This window comes from Rhinopithecus bieti, unplaced genomic scaffold (genome assembly GCF_001698545.2).
Source record: "Rhinopithecus bieti isolate Rb0 unplaced genomic scaffold, ASM169854v2 scaffold_51907, whole genome shotgun sequence".
NCBI lineage: Eukaryota > Metazoa > Chordata > Mammalia > Primates > Cercopithecidae > Rhinopithecus > Rhinopithecus bieti.
The window spans coordinates 817,143-836,513 of record NW_016820817.1 but is presented as its reverse complement, the minus strand read 5'-3'; the positions used below and the strand labels follow the sequence as shown (position 1 = coordinate 836,513).

At 38.8% G+C, this 19,371-nt stretch overlaps 1 protein-coding gene across 1 annotated transcript in view; it reads left to right on the top strand.

The window, feature by feature from the left end:
• TAF4B (TATA-box binding protein associated factor 4b) overlaps window positions 1-19,371 on the top strand; it is a 156,503-nt gene that overhangs the window by 65,521 nt on the left and 71,611 nt on the right. The window contains exon 10 of the mRNA XM_017859976.1: window positions 14,731-14,900. Coding sequence (XP_017715465.1) covers window positions 14,731-14,900 — 170 coding nt within the window. The remainder of the gene's footprint in view (window positions 1-14,730; window positions 14,901-19,371) is intronic.

Below are 19,371 nucleotides of genomic sequence, written 5' to 3'. Positions count from 1 at the left end.
TGGGGGTGGGGAGGGGAGATGAGATTGAGAAAACGAAAAAGTTTGCATGGGATTTGTTGTTTTTTTTCCTTTATAGTTTGGAGTTTGAGTATTCTGGAAGACAGTAATCTAGGCAATCATCATCATATTCCAGTTTAATGATGCGACATAAAGCTAAACCCATGTACCAACTATCACTGTCAGGATACATGGAATATTTTCAATACCCCAGAAAGGTTCCTTTGCACTCCTTATCACCCAGTCCCCACATTACACCTCAGATTCTGGACAACTGTTGATCTGCTTTCTATCACTGTAGATTGGATTTGGATTTGTCCTTCTAGAGTTTTGCGTAAGTGGCATCTGTCAAAGTCAAATTAAAAATGTAGAGGTAGGCCGGGCACAATGGCTCATGCCTGTAATCCCAGCACTTTGGGAGGCCGAGGCAGGTGGATCACTTGATGTCAGGAGTTCGAGACCAGCCTGGCTAACATGGTGAAACTCTGTCTCTACTAACAATACAAAAATTAGCAGGGTATGGTGGTGCACGTCTGTAGTCTCAGATACTTGGGATGCTGAGACAGGAGAATCAGTTGAACCCTGGGAGATTGCAGTGAGCTGAGATTGTGCCACTGCACTCCAGAGCGAGACTCTTGTCTCATTTTTTTAAAAAAAATGTAGAAGTGAATCTCTAAATTTAACATTTTATTTGGTAAGAAAGAATTGCAGTTCAAAGCATACACACAGACCAGATAGTCTCTGGTATGTCCGAAGAACAAAGAGAAGGCTGGAGGTTAAAAAAGAGACATGAGATGAATTGCTGTTCGAGAAAATTCATTGTCACTGTTAAGGTTCTGGGAAGCTGGTCAGCTCTGATTGACATGTGAAGGTGGCAGGAAAAATAGTTCTAGGGTTGCAACAAGTTGTCTCAGCAGTTGCAGATTAAATTGGTCTCAGGTTACAACAGGCAGTTTCAGCAGCTGGACTCACAGAGAATTACATTTCTAGAGCAATGTTTTGTTGCCCTGCTTGCTTCCCCCCCCCACCCCCCCCGGCTTCTCTACTCTGTTTTAGTTGGTATTATGACATGGGTGACCCATTCATATCATCATTTCACACATCATAAGTTCTATTCTGTGTCTGCTCTTTTGCATAGATAATGGTAGATATACAACTGTTGTATGTATCAAAGTGCGTTTTTTATTGCTGGGATAATATTATAGAGGTTATATTGCTCTTGTTTGCACTGATTTTCACTTTAATCTAGTAGATGGATATTTGGGTTTTTTACGTTTTTGGTAATGATAATAAAGCTTTTGGAACACTATGTGGTCCTATGTCTTTGTATGGGATATAGATTTTCTTTTCTATAAATACATAGGAACAGAATTGCTAAGTCATATGGTAGGTATATAAGCATATGTTTAACTCTATGAGACCACCACACCATTTTCCTAAATGGGTTATACCATTTTTTTTTCCATTCCCACCAACAAAGTATGTGAGAATTTATGTTCTAGTTGCTTCACATCCTTGCAACATTGGATGACTGCAGTTTTTACTTTGTCTCCCTGCCCCCCCCAATTTTAGCCATTCTGGTTTGGTATGATAGTTGGAGCTCATTGTGGACTTTAATTTACATTTCCTTAGTGATAATGATGTTGCATGTCCTCATGCCCATCTATGCAACTTCTTTTGTGAAATATCTGTCCAAATATTTTGACTGTGTTGTTTGTTTGTTTATTTTATTTGGAGTGAGCTTGGCTCTGTTGCCCAGGCTGCCGGCTGGAGTTCAGTGGCAGGATCTTGGCTGACTGCAAGCTCGCGCCTTGCGGGGTTCACGCCATTACCCTGCCACCTCAGCCTCCCCAGCAGCTGGAACTACAGGCACCCGCCACCACACTCAGCTAATTTTGTTTTTGTATTTTTAGTAGAGACCGGGTTTTCACCATGTTAGCGGATGGTCTGCGACTCCTGACCTCGTGATCCACCCTTCTCGCTCCCCGAAGTGTTGGGATTAAGGCGTGAGCCACTGTGCCTGGCCTGTTTTTTGGTTTTAAATTTTTAAGAAACAGGTCTTAACTCTGTTGCGGCTGGGGTGCAGAGGTGCAATCCTAGCTCACTGCAGCCTCAGACATCTGAGCTTAAGCCGACCCAACCTGGCACTCAGGCTCTCAAGTACTACGGACTACAGTGTACATTACCAATGCCCAAGTAATTTTTTTTTTTTTATTTCCATGTTTTTGTAGAGACAGGGATTTCACGTATTGTTTCCCAGGCTGATCTTGAACTTGCCTCATGAGATCCTCCCACCTCAGCCTCACAAAGTGCTGGGATTACAGGCATGACCACCATGCCCCAGCCTATTGCCTTTATTTTTATTTTTATTTTTTTTTAAACGACGAGGTTTTCCCTCTTGTTGCCCCAGCCCGGAGTGGCATGGCCGCGACTTGGGCTCACCGCAACCTCCACTCGCTGGGTTCAAGCGATTCTCCTTTCTGCTCAGCCTCCGAGTAGCTAGGATTACAGGCATGTGCCACCATGTGCAGCTAATTTTGGTATATTTTAAGAGAGACACGGGGTTTCATCGTGTTGGTCAGCGCCTGGTCTCGAACTCCTGACACTCAGGTGATCTGCCTGCCCTGGCCTCACCAAAGTGCTTGGGATTATAGGACCTGACCCCGTGACCAGCCTATTTTTTTTTATTTTTTTTTTTTAAGACACAGTGCTTACATGTTCAGAGAAATTCTTAGTAAAGAACTATAAGAAATGATCCACTGAAAAGTGTAGTTTCCTAATTGCCTGATATTTTAAACTGAGTGTTTTTGTCGTGAGCTTTTTTCTGCTCTATTTAAGGTGGTCATTGAATTTTTTCTTATTATTCCTATGGATTGAGAATTACACTGTTTTTTAAATTTTTGAAATGATTCTTGCATTCTGAGGGTATTCGGCCTTTTTATTTAATTGCTGCATTGATTAATGATTTTGTAAGGGTTTTGTGTTGGTATTTATGAGGGATTTTGGTCCTATAGGTTTTTTGTTCTTAAAGTGTGGGCCTTGCCTAGGATATTGGTATCTGTGATTATATTGGCATTAAAAAAAAATGCAGTAATAAAGTCCTCCCCCTCCTTTTGTTTTGAAGCTTTTGTGATAGAATTCGACATGATTTCTTTCCTTAAATGTATTGAATGAATTTACATGACTAGATAGGTCTGTTTGTTTTTTTGGGAGAATGTATTTTTGACAAGTCTTTCATTGATAGATAGAGAGGTATTTGACGATTTTCTTATTATCATCTTAATGCCCGTTTCATGAAGTTGTATTTTTTTAAATTTTTGTACAATTTCATCATTGATTTTTCAGATTTATCAGCAAGAAATTGTTACCTAATACTTTTCTTTGGGAATGTGGTAAGGCTTTAATGGTAGTATGCAGTGTATCGCATTTTTAAGGGATTTTATTTTTGTAGTTGACTTTTTCAGGCATGAAATTGTTAATTTTATTTCTTTATCCGTTTATGTCTAAAAATATGTAGTCTCCCCTCTTTTCATTAGTAGGCTCTTTTATCAGCTTTTGTTAATTTTTTTGTTGTTGAGACAGAGTCTCACTCTGTTGCCGAAGATTAGAGTGCAGTAGCACAATCATGGCTACCCGTCACCTCAACTCCTGGGCTCAAGCATCGTTCCCGGCTCAGCACATGAGCGAGCTGACTGAAGGTGCTGCATCAACGTGCCCGGACTAATTTGTTTTAATTTTATTTATTTTGTGACCGATTGAGTTTCTATGTTGCCTTGTGGTCTTGAACTCTTGGCCAAGCAGTCTCGCCGCTTGGCCTCCCCAACGTGCTGGGATTATAGCATGGAGTCACCATTGCCTGTCTTTGTTTTCTAATGTAATGCATTTTTAATTATTAATGTAAGCCTCTTAAAATTATACATTTCTCATTTGGTGCTGAGGCTACAAGATAAAAAAAAACAACAAAAAAAAATCTTAATATTTCTTCCCTAAATACTGATTTAGACCAACTGATAATAGGATTTTTTTTTTTTTTTGGCCTTTCTATTCATGTCAAGATAGTTTGTTCTTTGTTTTAATTTACTGGTAACAAATATTTGGTGCTTTTCTGGAATATTTTGTTTGTTTTCTAATGTAGTTTTATGATCAGAGAACATATAATTTCAATTTTATTAAATTTATTGAGACTCCTCAGTGTGTCTAATTTTGATTAATATCTCATGAGCACTTGGGAGAAAATATATATTATTCAGTTTGGGGAAGTAGTTTTTTGTTGTCTACATCAGTTTGGTGAAGGTGGGTGACAGTGTTCACATCTTCTATATCCTGGGCTTTTATTTTTTGGTTTTAGTTTTCAGACTGTTTCCATCACTTACTTAGAGTGGGTATTAAAATCTCCAATTCTGATTTTTTTTTTCTTTGCTTGTTTTTCCTTTAGTTCTGTCGATTTTTATATTATGTATTTGAAGCTCTGTTATCGGGGCATCTCAAGCCACTAGTCATGTGGCGCATAGACTAGGGAGTGCTTTTAGACCAAAAGACATAATAAACTCACAAATTTTACCCATTATTGTACCCATCATCCAAGGGTTGACTGACCTCTGTTTTCTGCCTGCTTTCATTAAGTCTCCAAATGATTGTCTTTTAAAAACTGTTATTTTGTAATTGTTATTGATCAAGCTATTGTGGTATTACTAGAATCCACGACCATTATTTCTTTTTTAATGGATTATTGTCCTGTGGTATAATTATCTATTTTTGCCTCTATGTTCTTGAACAATTAACTGAAGTTATTTTATTGTGTGCATGTGTGGTTTTCTTTGGTTGTTGTGGTTTTCTGTTTTCGCTTTTTTTTTTTTTTTTTTGAGACAGTCTTGCTCTGTTGCCCAGGCTGAAGTACAGTGGCACAATCATAGCTCACTGCAGCCTTGAACTCCTAGGCTCCAGTGATGCTCCTGCCTCAGCCTCCTAAGTAGCTGGGACTACAGGCACATGCCACCATGCCTAGCTAACTTTTTTTTTTTTTAGTTTTCGTAGAGGTGGGGGTCTTGCTATGTCTCCCAGGCCGGTCTTGAACTCCAGGTCTTGAGTGATCCTCCTGACTCAGCCTTCCAAAGCGCTGGGATTATAGACATGAGCCGCCACACCCTGCCACTTGTGGTTATTTTAAAGTCAAATGCTTAATATTTCCAATGTTTGGGCTACCTGTGACTCTGTTTCTGTTATCTGCCTTTTTAATTCTGTTTCTTTGCTGCACTTGGTAATATCTAATTAAGTTGCAGATCTGTATGAAAAAAATTGGCAAATGCCTCACTTATTTGTAGGATCATGGTCCATTCATCCCTCAAGTTCTGGAAGCCTTGGACCTCAACTTCCTGTCTCTCTCTCCTCATGAGATTGCCTAATGCTCTGTTGGCTTTTCTGCCTCTTAGCAGCTGCTGTCTCTGTGGCTTCTTAGTGTCTTGTTCCACATCAAGAATCAGCATGTGTCCAGAGGAAAAACAACATGGAGAAAATTGGGGTTACTTCAGTGAGGTTGTCTTCTCTCAGGGCTGTCGTCCCTCAAGACCTGGCTCCCTTGGCAGCTCTCTGATGCCTTCAAATAAACTTAAAATTGTTCTGGCTTTATTAGTTTCTTGTCCTCAAAACAATTGTCTGATAGGAGTAATGGTCTGTAACAGAAGCAGAAGACCTTTTGTAATTCTTTATACTTTTTTATATTACAAATATCTACTAGAGTTAGTGTTTTGCAATTTACTTTCTTTTACAGTATATTTTGATGAGCAGAAATTCTTAATTTTAAAGTTGTTGAATTTGGCAGTTTCTTTTATGATTAATACTTATGCCTTATTTAAGAGATCCTTCTGGAGATCACAAAGATAGTCTCCTATATTGTCTTCTAAAAGGTTTGAAGTTTCATATTAATTTTTTCTTTTTTTTTTGGAGAAATGATCTCTGTCACCTAGGCTGGAGTACATTGAGCGGCACTATCATGCCTCACTGCAACCTCAAATTCCTGGGCTCAAACAAGCCTCCAGAGTAGCTAAGACAACAGGTACACGCCACAACAATCGGCTAGTTTTTAAATTTTTTTGTAGAGATGGGGATCTTGCTTTGTTGTCCAGGCTGGTCTCGAAGTGGTGGCCTCAAGTGATCCTCCTGCCTCATCCTCCCAGAGTGCTGGGATTACAGGTGTGAGCCATCATGCTCAGCCTATTTGAATATCTTTTTGTCTTCAAGAGTTAAACTTTGGTTTTTGTTTTTTCCTATGGTTTGGAGGTTTAGGGATCCTAATTCACTTTTCCCCATGTAGGAAACCACTCGTTCCAGCAGCATTATTGAACAATTTGTCCTTCCTTAGTGATCTGTAATGTCTCCTATGTCATATACATATGGGTCTTCTCTTTTTTTTTTATCTTTCTTTTTTGTAAAGGCCTCTAATCAATAGTTATTTTTTATCTCTATTTCATTTTATTGGCTAATTCTAAAATTTCCTATAGCATACAGTTAGCTTACTATAATTTCAAAAGAAGTTTTATATTTGGTAATGCATATTTTCTACCTACTTCTCCTTCTCTTTTATTTCCTTTTCTTCCTCCACTTTCATACTCACTTCCCCCTCTCTTGATTTCCTTGGCTCTACTTGAGCTTTTGCTATTCCCTATACATTTAACAATCAACTTTTTAAATTCCACCAGTAATCTGTTAGAATTTGAATTGGCATGGCCTGAGTCCATAGGCCCACTGTCTTCCAGCTGATTTATTATAATTTGGATCCTTCTATGAACATGATTTATATCTTCATTATATATACCCTTTTAAATATCTTTCAATAAAGTAGTATAATTTTATTTATAGAGATTCTGCACGATTTGTTGCATTTATCTGTTAGGTTTATTCCTAGATACCTTATCTTTTTTGTTGGTATTATATTTTTGGTAACTGCCTTTTCTTTTATTAGCATAGAGAAATTCAGGACTTAAAAAAATCATATACCAATAGCTTTGTTACTATTTCTAATAATTTCTAGATGATTTTAGATTATTTATATAGACAGTGTCAAGATTGAGATTAGAATTATAGGTTGACTGTTTTGTCTTTTTGCTTTGAAGATGTTATTCCATTGTTTTTGGGTGTTCATATAAAATATATGTTCACATTTAAAGATAAACATGCAAGGAAGTATCCTTGAGTCAAGCTACAGGGAAACATTAATACATTTGGAATTCCAGTGACTTCAAACATAGGATGATGAAATAGTAAGTGTTAAAAACTAGTATAAAGTTTTGTTTTGTTTCGTTTTGTTTTTTTGAGGCGGAGTCTTGTTCAGTCGCCCAGGCTGGAGTGCGGCGGCACGATCTCGGCTCACTGCAAGCTCCGCCTCCCGGGTTCTCGCCATTCTCCTGCCTCAGCCTCCCGAGTAGACAGGACTACAGGCGCCCGCCACTACGCCCGGCTAGTTTTTTGTATAGTAGAGACGGGTTTTCACCGTGTTAGCCAGGATGGTCTCGATCTCCTGACCTCATGATCCGCCCGTCGCGGCCTCCAAAAGTGCTGGGATTACAGGCGTGAGCCACCGCTGCCGGCCTAGTATAAAGTATTTAAAAATAAAATACGGAATCTCAAAAAGGCGCAAGAAGCAATTTATTTTAAAAAATAACCGCAAATACTTGAAAAGAACCAAATAAGACTTTTAGAAGTAAAAAACGTAGTCAATAAATCTAAAACTTTGTTGTACAGGTAAATCAGATTAAACCTGAGGGTCTAAACTGAGTTTGCTTTCTTCCAGAGAGGATTTGTGACTGTTTCTAGTAGACCCAAGGGATTACTATTGACTTGGAACCACTTTGGTCTTGTTCCAGGGAACTTGACTTACCCAGGAGCCTCAGATACAGTTTTCCCGCTGTAATGAAGAACTAGTGCTAGCCACAGTCATTTGCCCTTGAGGCAATTCTTCCTTTAGGCTATGCTCATTGCTTTCTTTCTTTCTTTTTTTTTCTGAGACGGAGTCTTGCTCTGTCGCCCAGGCTGCAGTGCAGTGGCACAATCTCAGGTCACCGCAAGCTCTGCCTCCCGGGTTCACACCATTCTCCTCCTCAGCCTCCCGAGTAGCTGGGACTACTGCCCATTTATTTTAATGTTATTTATGTATGTATGTATGTATGTTATGTATGGTTACTGTATGTTGTAATGTTTGGTATTTTTTTAGTTAGAGATGGGGTTGTTTCATCGTGTTATTCAGGATGGTCTCGATTTCCTGACCTCATGATCCACCCGCCTCAGCCTCCCAAAGTGCTGGGATTACAGGCGTGAGACACTGTGCCCAGCCTCATTGCTTATTTATACTGACACCTTTTTTTGACAGGTCTTGTGAACCAAACAATGGAATGAAAATGTCTTATGCTGTGTAATTGCTCCTCAGTAAATCTAGTCCACTTACTGCCTGAAGCAAAATGTCACTATTAGTATTTTCTTTGGGAAATTTCTGACTTGTTACTTTCGCTTATTTATCTGTTGACTACTTATTGCTTTCCAGACTTATGTACATATGCTGTACATATTAATTCTATGTAGTAGTTCTTTGATGTATATATTGTAAGTATTTTCTCCTAGTTTTTTGTTTAACTTGGAAATTTGTGTTTAGTGTTTCATATATGGAAATTTTAAATTACAGTATAAAGTTTAGCAGTCTCTTTGTGGCTTTTGAATTCTAATGTATCCTTTCGTATTATGAGCCCAGAATGATGTGCTTCTGTATCTTCTTCTAAGATATCTGTATGCACTTACCTCAAATATAGATATGTACCTTTACATCTTCAATAATTCTTGATTTTGTTTTGTAAATGTGTGAGACAGAGATTAAATTTTCCTCAAATGAATTGTCTCAGCAGTAGTAAAGAGTTCATCATCTTTACCTTTCTTATTTGTAATGCCACCTTTATCTTATAGTAAATTCTCATTTATAAAAGGGAAAATTTCATTTTAGTGATACGTTTTGTGTTATTTTATTTTACTTTTTGAGAAATTTTTTGAGATACAGTTTCAATTCCGTTTTATTTTTTGAGATACAGTTTCACTCTGTTGCCCAGGCTGTGGCACGATCTTGGCTCACCACAACCTACACCTGCCGGATTCAAGCAATTCTCGTGCCTCAGCTTCTCGAGTAGCTGGAACTACAGGTGCGCGCCACCACGCCCGGCTTATTTTTGTATTTTTAGTAGAGACGGGGTTTTGCCATATTGGCCAGGCCGGTCTCAAACTCCCGACCTCAGGTGATCCACCTGCCTTGGCCTCCCAAATATTTGTTTTATTTTGATGTTACTATTTTGGTGTTTTCGATTGTTATAACATCTTTATTTATTTTTCTAGCCCATAGTTAAAATAAGTCCTTTTTGTATATTCCTTTTATCGAAGGTATTTTAATTTTGCTCGTTATTTTTCTCTTGTGCATGAATTTTAGAATCAGCATGAATTTTAGAGTCAGCATGGCAGTTCCATGAAGTTTGTATCGAATTGTGTGATTAGGTTAATTTGGGTGGTTAATTGGCTTAAACATTTTTCTTTTTATGATACAGAAGATTACCATCTGAAATTTTTTTTTAATTTAGTATTTGTTAGAATTTGGTAAGGTTGTAGGTAACAGAAAAACTGAAAAGCCATTGCATAAGCAAGTTATCTTTCATATTCAGAAAAACTGAATTGCAAGGATCACAGTCTGTGGTGTTGGGGATCCGTGCTCCTTGTTTACCTCCTTTCTGTTCTTCAGACACACTAGTCATCATCCCACTGTACAGTTTTATTTATTTCTTATTTTCTTTAATGTTTTTAATGTTTAATTTGTGGGGGTACATAGGTGTATATTAATGGGGTACATGAGATTTTGATAAAACCCACTGTACAGTTTTCTATGTGGTATGCACTGAAAGCTGTCCCTCGGTCTTCATATGACATGGTCTTTCATATTTCAAATCTGCCTCCTTAGAGAGGTAAATTTTGCTTGGCCAACCACTATAAAGTAGCTTCCAGTCATACCTGCTGTCTTGAGGTACTTATCTAAAATTATTTTGTTCATTCATTTGTTTACCCTTTGCCTCCGTGTATTTCCCACTTCTTAATTGTCTATGAAAGCTTACAATAATGATTGTTTACCACAGTATGTATACCGAGTGTTTGGAACAATGCCTGTTTCATAATAATCACTCAAATATTTGTTGAAATGGTGAATTTTGAAAAAGGAGTATTTATAATCTCAGCTATTTCTTAGATATTTTTGTACAAAGATGCACTTTTCATTTTTGTACAGTACTTTCTAGTAATTCACAATCACACATGGCTTTATATATATCTTTTTATAGTGTTTTTTTAAATTTAATTTTGCTTCCATGGATACTTACTATCACTTCAGTTATTTATTTATCGTTTTTGAGACGGAGTCTCACTCTTTCTCCCAGGCTGGAGTGCAGTGGCATGATCTCGGCTCACTGCAAGCTCCGCGTCCTGGGTTCGGGCCATTCTCCTGCCTCAGCCTCCTAAATATCTGGGACTACAGGCACCCGTCACCACGCCCGGCTAGTTTTTTATATATTTTTTAGTAGAGACGGAGTTTCACAGTGTTAACCAGGATGGTCTCGATCTCCTGACCTCGTGATCCACCTGCCTCAGCCTCCCAAAGTGCTGGGATTACAGGCGTGAGCCACTGTGCCCGTCCCTACTTCAGTTACTTTTTAAATGAAAGTGATAATAGACCCTAGATATTGGCTCTTTTGTTAAATAAGAAGAAATAGTAGTGAATAGTATTAGCTCTTATCTTGACCAAACTGTGTGATATTTAATAATATAGAATGATATTTTCATAGTTTTTCAAAACTGTTTTGTTAACTTATACTTTTTGGGGGGATTCATTTGTGACTTTTTCTGCTAAGAAGATTCTGTTTTCTATTCTGTCAGTATAGCTGGGGCGAATATGGGAAGCTGTATTGTGCTTAAACACCAGAGGGTGCCAGAGATTCATGTCGTTTCCATCATACTTCAGAATCAGAAGTGGCAAACAGGATAGTCCCTCTGCATGTTTGCATAACTGTATTTCAACTGAAGATGTGATGATAATAAGGAATTAATATCAATATTTTTATGTGATAATTTATTTTAAGTCCTTATATTTTAGAGATACATAATAAAATACTTATGGATAATATGTATATATTATATCTGGTAGTGAAGGTGTTCTAACAACTTGGGGCTTCAGTGTGATTTTTATTACTGTAGAAAGACACTCTTGGAAAATAATATAGGACCAGATTATGTGCTATTTGCATAGATGATATTACTCTACCAATTTTAATGTCCATTTTTTCCCTACTACAGGAATTAGATTCTCTAGTGTATATTAACTTATTTTAACTTTCATCATATATAATTCATTGTTTCATGTGTTACGAGTCTGTTTGTCCTTGTGTGTGCTCACGCCTGTAATCCCAGCACTTTGGGAGGCTGAGGTGGGAAGATCACCTGAGGTTAGGAGTTCGAGACCAGCCTGACCAACATGGCGAAACTCCAGGTCTACTAAAATTACAAAAATGAGCCAGGTGTGTGGTGGTGCACCTGTGGTCCCAGCTACTTGGGAGGCTGAGGCAGGGAGAACTCGGGTGGCAGAGGTTGCAGTGAGCCGAGATGGAGCCATTGCACTCCAGCCAAAAACAAACAAAACAAACAAACAAAAAACCCCAAAATTAGCTGGGCATAGTGGCGCATGCCTGTAATGCCAGCTACTTGGGAGGCTGAGGCAGGAGAATCACCTGAGCTCTGGGAGTGAAGGCTGCAGAAAGCTGAGATTGCACCACTGGACTCCATCCTGGGTGTCTTAATAAAAAAGAGAGAAAAAAAGAAATGAGGTTGTTGAACAAAACTTACATCTATTACCATGAGTTTGACAGCTTTCCAGTAGTTATATTTTCTGATCTGATTGGTCGAGATACATGTAATTTTGGATTATGTATTAGAATCTAAATTTGGAAGAACTGTATAACTCAGTGAACCAGTATTTTCCATATTACCAATGAATGATGTTGCACAGCCATGCCTGAGTAACAGATCCCATTCAAAATGCAGGAGGACCAGTGGATTTTAAAAAGATTTGTAAAAATAGAAGGTAGTACCACTATTGTTCTATTTTTAAATTTTGGTATGTTAATTTGCATTAAAGTATGTTATTTATGGTAATACATATTTGTTATTTTTTTTTTTTTGAGACAGAGTCTTGCTTTGTTGCCCAGGCTGGAGTGCAGTGGCACCATCTCGGCTCACTGCAAGCTCCGCCTCCTGGTTTCACGCCATTCTCCCGCCTTAGCCTCCGAGTAGCTGGGACTACAGGCACGCACCACCACGCCCGGCTAATTTTTGGTATTTTTAGTAGAGACGGGGTTTCACCGTGTTAGCCAGGATGGTCTCGATCTCCTGACCTCGTGATCCGCCCGCCTCGGCCTCCCAAAGTGCTGGGATTGCAGGTGTGAGCCACCGCGCCCGGCATATTTGTTATTTTTTAATTAATAAATAATACCAGTTTTTAGTTTCTGATGCAGTTTTAGTTTCTAATACAGTTTTCATACAAAATTACATGAGAGGGTCATTTTCACTCCCATTTTACAGATAGGGGCTCGATGAATAGAGGTGGGAAGAAACTTGTCCATGGTCATCCTATTAGTAATTTTTATTTATTTATTTATTTATTTTTTGAAATCAAGTCTCACTCTGTAGCCCAGGCTGGAGTGCAGTGGCATGATCTCAGTTCACTGCAACCTCTGCCTCCCGGGTTCAAGCAATTCTCCTGCCTCAGCCTCCCAAGTAGCTGGGACTAGAGGCATGCAACCACGCCCAGCTCATTTTTGTATATTTAGTAGAAACGGGGTTTCACCATATTGGCCAGGTTGGTGCTGAACCCCTGACCTCAGGAGACCCGCCCACCTCGGGCTCCCAAAGTGCTGGGATTACAGGTGTGAACCACTGCACCCAGCCATCCTATTATTAATGGTCAGAACAGGGCCTGAAACCTTGACCTCTTTAGAATCAGTATTCTTAATTTTTATAACGCAGTATTTTTCTTAGTTTGGTCCTTAGACCATTTGTATCATGATCATCTAAGTGTGCCTGATAGAAAACTCCAAATCCCTGGTCTCCATCATAGGCCTACCAAATGAGAATCTTGTGTACTGTGTGGATGTGTGTTTGACATTGAGACCTGCATTTTAAATATACTTTCTAGGTGTTTCCTAAAAACACTGTTGTTTGAGAAGTACCGCAGTATGCTACGCTACATTTGAGTTAATAAGAAGAGAGGGAAATTCTCATGAGAAAAACAACTTTAAGCATAGAAGAAGGAATAAGCAGCATATTGTGTGAATTTACTGACTCACTGGTAGAGAGGCTGTGCTTGAGAGAGGTGAAAAAAGAATATTGAAGGCAAACTTATTTTATTACAGATTTAGTAATCTAAGGAAATAACTAGATCTTAAAATAAATTTTTTTGTGTGTATATATATATACACACACACATCTTTCTTTTTTTTGAGACAGAGTCGTCTTGCTCTGTCGCCCAGGCTGGAGTGCAGTGGTGTGATCTCAGCTCACTGCAAGCTCTGCCTCCCGAGTTCATGCCATTCTCCTGCCTCAGCCTCCCGATTAGCTGGGACTATAGGCGCCCGCCACCACGCCCAACTAATTTTTTGTATTTTTAGTAGAGACGGGGTTTCACCACATGAGCCAGAATGGTCTCAATCTCCTGACCTTGTGATCCGCCCTCCTCGGCCTCCCAGAGTGGTGGGATTACAGGCGTGAGCCACAACGCCCAGCCGTTTTGTTTATATTTTAAAAACTCATTTATTTGACTAGGTAATGTGAACATTTTACACAAAATTTATAAGGTACATAAAGGTATGCAATGGGAAAAGTAAGGGTTCCCCTCACTTCTTTATCCCCCTATTACCCAGGTTCCCAGCCTAGAGCCAACCAGTTACCACTTTTTTTTAGTTTCTTATGTATTGTTCTAAGTATAGTATTTTTTTTTCCTTGGGTCCAGTATACTTTATTGATGGTACAGGAGAAGATGGAGCCCCCTAGATATAGTATTCAACACAGATGGTAATATATAATACATACATAATATTTCGTTTTTTTTTTAAACCACTTAATAGTAATCTCGGAGATTGTCTCGTCAGTACACATTCACTGTGATTTTGATATTTTTAACAAAGTTCCATAATGATGGACATTTGGGTTGTTTCCATCGTTTCATAAGTGGAATGAATGGTAGAGTACACTGGAGACAGCTGATGGACTTTTAACCATCTTGGATGAAAAGAAAGATGTCTGTTTTCATTTCTTTGTCTTTCATTGCAGAGGATTTATGGACGACTTGGTGTAACTCCAAATGCCTCTTGGTGTTTCTCATTTGCCAGAATGAGAGAGGGAAAGTTGGGACCTAGAAGACAAAGTTACTTCTGATTCATCCATCTGTTATTAAATATACATTGGTGGTTAGAGACACTATAATTACTTTCAAATGCTTACAGGGAAAGATAGCCATTCTTCACTTCTCTTGATTGGATGAATTAAGTAAAGTAATGCCGTTAGTTACAAGGAGAGACCTCTAATTTTTTTGGTCTCTGAAACCTCTCTCTCCCTCCTCCCCCACCTCAAACACACACACAAAACCTAAAACCTCTAACTTTTTTTTTCTATTAGAGATGAAGATGACATCAATGATGTGACTTCTATGGCAGGGGTCAACCTTAATGAAGAAAATGCCTGCATCTTAGCAACAAACTCTGAATTGGTTGGCACACTCATTCAGTCATGTAAAGATGAACCATTTCTTTTTATTGGAGCTCTACAGAAGAGAATTTTAGACATCGGTAAGTATAGAGTTATGATTACTGACCTGATAGACATGTCTGTTTGAGGGAAAATATTATCAAAAGAGACAATCTGGGTTGGTTGTCCTGGAACTCTGAGACTTAAATAAGATTCTAGAAATCAAGATTTCATGGGCTTTACAGAAAGAAGTAGTTTATTTAAAAAATTATTAATATAACATGGTTTTGGGTTTGGTTAACATTTTACTCATATTTCTTAATGGAGGAATAGTTGAATGTATTTTTGCATGAATATATAATATAGTATACTATTTTTTTCCCATCCTATTCCTTCCATAGTTGGACTTTTGGCATATATGTGTACTAATGCACACTTATGTTACATGTTTGTGTTTATGAAATACAGGGACATCCAAAGAAAGTAACTCCCTTTCCCTTTTCTTAACCGTGAAATTTAAACCCATTCTTACTTTAAAAGAACTAGATTAGAGTCTTAGGGTCCTCTCTAGGGTCAGGAGTAGTTGTTAGATGGCTACAGTGTGAAAGAAAATGTAAGAAAACACGACCAGACACAGTGTCTCATGCCTGTAATCCTAGCATTTTCGGAGGCCAAGGTGGGCGGATCACCTGAGGTCAGGAGTTCGAGAGTAGCCTGGCCAACATGGTGAAACCTTGTCTCTACTAAAAATACAGAAAATTAGCCAGGTGTGGTGGGGTGCTCCTGTAGTCTCAGCTACTCAGGAGGCTGAGGCACGAGAATCACTTGAACCCAGGAGGCGTCTTCACCTATGTCAAATTTTGGGGGCCAGTACTAATGAACTTCAAATATACTTAAGTAAGACCTTTATATTTTATAATGAAGGCTTGATACAAAATGTGAAGGTTTCTGATTTTTATAGACCTATGGTATATTTAAGAACTACAAAGTTCATTATTACTACAATTTTTAGGTCTACTTCACAGGTAGTCAGTAAATAAATATTTTAGCTACTGTATGCTATATAAGTGACCAGGGTTTTCTTCTTTTTTTTTTTCTCAAGATGGAGTCTCATTCTTGTCACCCAGGCTGGAGTGCAGTGGCACCATCTTGGCTTACTGCAACCTCTGCTTCCCAGGTTCAAGTGATTCTCCTGCCTCAGCCTCTTGAGTAGCTGGGATTACAGGTGCCCACCACCATGCCCAGCTAATTTTGGAATTTTTAGTAGAGACAGGGTTTTGCCATGTTAGCCAGCCTGGTCTTGAGCTCCTCACTTCAGGTGATCCACCCGTCTCCCAAAGTGCTGGGATTACAGGGTTGAGCCACCATGCCTGGCCTACATTTCTAATTTAAATCGTGAATACATTATTATGAAAAACTAGAGCTTTCAAGCCCAGAAGAGCTGATTGTAAAATGTGTTTGTTTTCTCTTTGCTTGTTTCCCTCCCTCCCTGTCTTCCTTCATTCCTTCACTTCTTCCATTTTCTTCTTTGCATATGTATTTTGTATTACATAGAAACCAGTTCCTTAATTTGGCAACAAGTCTCATCTCTAAACCTTCCTGTGATGGCTTGGGAAATCTATTGGTAGCTTAACTCCTTATTGCCATATAATTATCTAGTGCTTTGGTGAAATATAAATAGATACTTAGTTTTATCAGTTACCCTCCCTTCCAACTTTTTTTTTTTTTTTTTTAAGACTGAGTTTCGTTCTTGTTGCCCAGGCTGCAGTGCAGTGGCGCAATCTTGGCTCACTGTAACCTCTGCCTCCCGGGTTCAAGCAATTCTCCTGCCTCAGCCTCCTGAGTAGCTGGGATTACAGGCGCCCACTACCATGCCTGGCTAATTTTTTGTATTTTTAGTAGAGATGGGGTTTCACCATTTTGCCAGGCTGGTCTTGAACTCCTGATGTCAGGTCATCCAAAATGCTGGCCTCCCAAAATGCTGGAATTACAGTCATGAGCCACTGTGCCCAGCCTCCTTCCAAATTTTATTTCCAGTTTGGTTTAAACCTTGATTATAAAATAGAAAATTTTTTGGCATTAAAAGCATTTTTGATCACTTAGGACAGGGATAAGCAACTTTTTCCTTCAAAGGGCAGATAATATTTGCCACTTTTGTAGGTTATATGGTTTCTGTCACAATTGCTCAATTAGGCTGTCATAGTACAAAAGCAGCCATAGACAATATGTAAACAAATGGACACAGTTATCGTCTTAGTCATGTTGGACTGCTGTAACAAAATACCATAAATTGGATGGCTTAAACAGCAAATGTTTATTTCTCATAGTTCTGGAGGTTGGCCATTTGAGATCAGGGTGCTAGCACGGTTGGATTCTTGGTGAAGGCCTTCTTTCTGCTATTCAGACAGCCATCTTGCTATGTTTTCACGTGGCAGAAGGATAACTAGCTAGCTCTCTGGTCTCTTCTTAGGGTGAAGGCAGTACTTTTATGACCTAATTGTCTCCCAAAGGTGCCAACTCCAAATACCATCTCACTGGCATTAGAGCTTCAACATGAATGATTTTTGGGGAGATGCAAACATTTAGTCCATGCAACTGTATCCCCATAAAACTTCACTTACAAAGAGTGAACAGATTTAGCCTGTTAGCCATAGTTTGGTGACCTCTAATTTAACACAATAAGGGAATAACTATTTGCATTTTTACTTCTTTTTAAAAAAAAAAAAATTATTTTTGGGATGTGGTCTTGCTCTGTTGCCCAGGCTGGAGTGCAGTGGTGCTGTCATAGCTCACTGCAGCCCCAACTTTCCAGGCTCAAGTGATCCTCCTGCCTCAACCTTTTGAAGTAGCTGGGACTACAGGCGCGCACTACTAAATCTGGCTAATTTTTGTATTTTTCTGTAGAGACAGGGTCTCACTATGTTGCCCAGGTTGATCTTGAACTCCTGGGCTTAAATCATTTTCAGTTCTTAGTGATGAAGTACAAACTTGTCAAATAATATGGAAAACTTCAAGAATTCTTACTTCTGAATTATCTAAGCCTTTTTTTTTTTCTTTTTAAAGTAAGGTCATAGAGTGAATGCAGTTACATATTTCTAGGGACGTTTTCCATTTATAATAAAATTCCATCCTTGTAGAATGGTTCAGAACCAAGGCTATTTCTTAAAATAGAAATTACAAATTTGCCCAAAGATTTTGTTTTGGAAAAGGATTTTCTACTTGAATAATGTTAACAGATAAAATGGCAGTGTTTTTTTTTTTTTTTTTTCCAATTACCTAAATTAAATTGCATAGACATTCAGTAAAATCACATAACCGGTGTTCAAGCACCAACTAGATCTTAATCAGTTTTGTTGATTTTGTTAAAAGGGTGTTTGTTTTAAAATGGGAATTTTCTACAGTATTTTACTTTGTAATTTTTAAGTTGTATTTTATTACCAATTTAATGAAGACATTACAACATTTGCTTGTTCCCTAAACGCTGGAATTGTTTAATCTCAGCACTTGTTTATTTCTAATATTTAAAAGATATGTATATTTTTATGTTGGATGAATTACCTCTGTTTTATGAGTACATATGAAATTATTTTCAGAGGTTCCTCTTCAAACACTAAGGTGCCTTGTACCTATAATCCCAGCACTTTGGGAGGCTGAGGCAGGAGGATTGCTTGAGCCCAGAAGCTAGAGACCAGCCTGGGCAACATAGTGAGACTCAATCTCTTCAAAAACCTAAAGAAATTAGCTAGGCCTGTTGGCACATGCCTGTGCTTCTAGCTACTCAGCAGGCTGAGGTGGGAGGATTGCTTGAGCCTGGAAGGTCGAAGTTGCAGTGGGCTGTGATTGTTCCACTGCATTCCAGCCTGGTTGACAGAGTGAGACCCTGTCTCAAAATAATAATAATAGACCGGGTGCGGTGGCTTACACCTGTAATCCCAGCACTTTGGGAAGCTGAGATGGGCAGATCACTTGAGATCAGGAGTTTGAGACTAGCCTGGCCAACATGGTGAAACCCCAACTCTACTAAAAATACAAAAAAAAAAAAAAAAAAAAATCAGCCAGGTGTGGTGGCGCATACCTGTAAGTAATCCCAGCTACATGGGAGACTGAGGAAGGAGAGTTGCTTGAACCTGGGAGGCAGAGGTTGCAGTGAGCGGAGATTGCACCACTGCACTCCAGCCTGGATGACAGAGGAAGACTCCATCTCAAAACATAAAAAAATAAAAAATAATAATAATAATATAAAAAATAAAATTGTGCTTTTCTTTTATAGAAGGCCCCACTATTTGTTTTTGCTGAGGGTTTTATTTTAATTTTTATTTTTTTCGAGACGCGGTTTTGCTCATGTTGCCCAGGCTGGAGTGCAATGGTGTGATCTTGGCTCACTTCAACTTCTGCCTCCCAGGTACAAGCGATTCTCCTGTCTCAGCCTCCCGTGTAGCTCGGATTACAGGCATGCACCACCATGTCCAGCTATTTTTTTTGTATTTAGTAGAGACGGGGTTTCACCATGTTAATCAGGCTAGTCTCGAACTCCTGACCTCAGGTGATCCACCTGCCTTGCCCTCCCAAAGT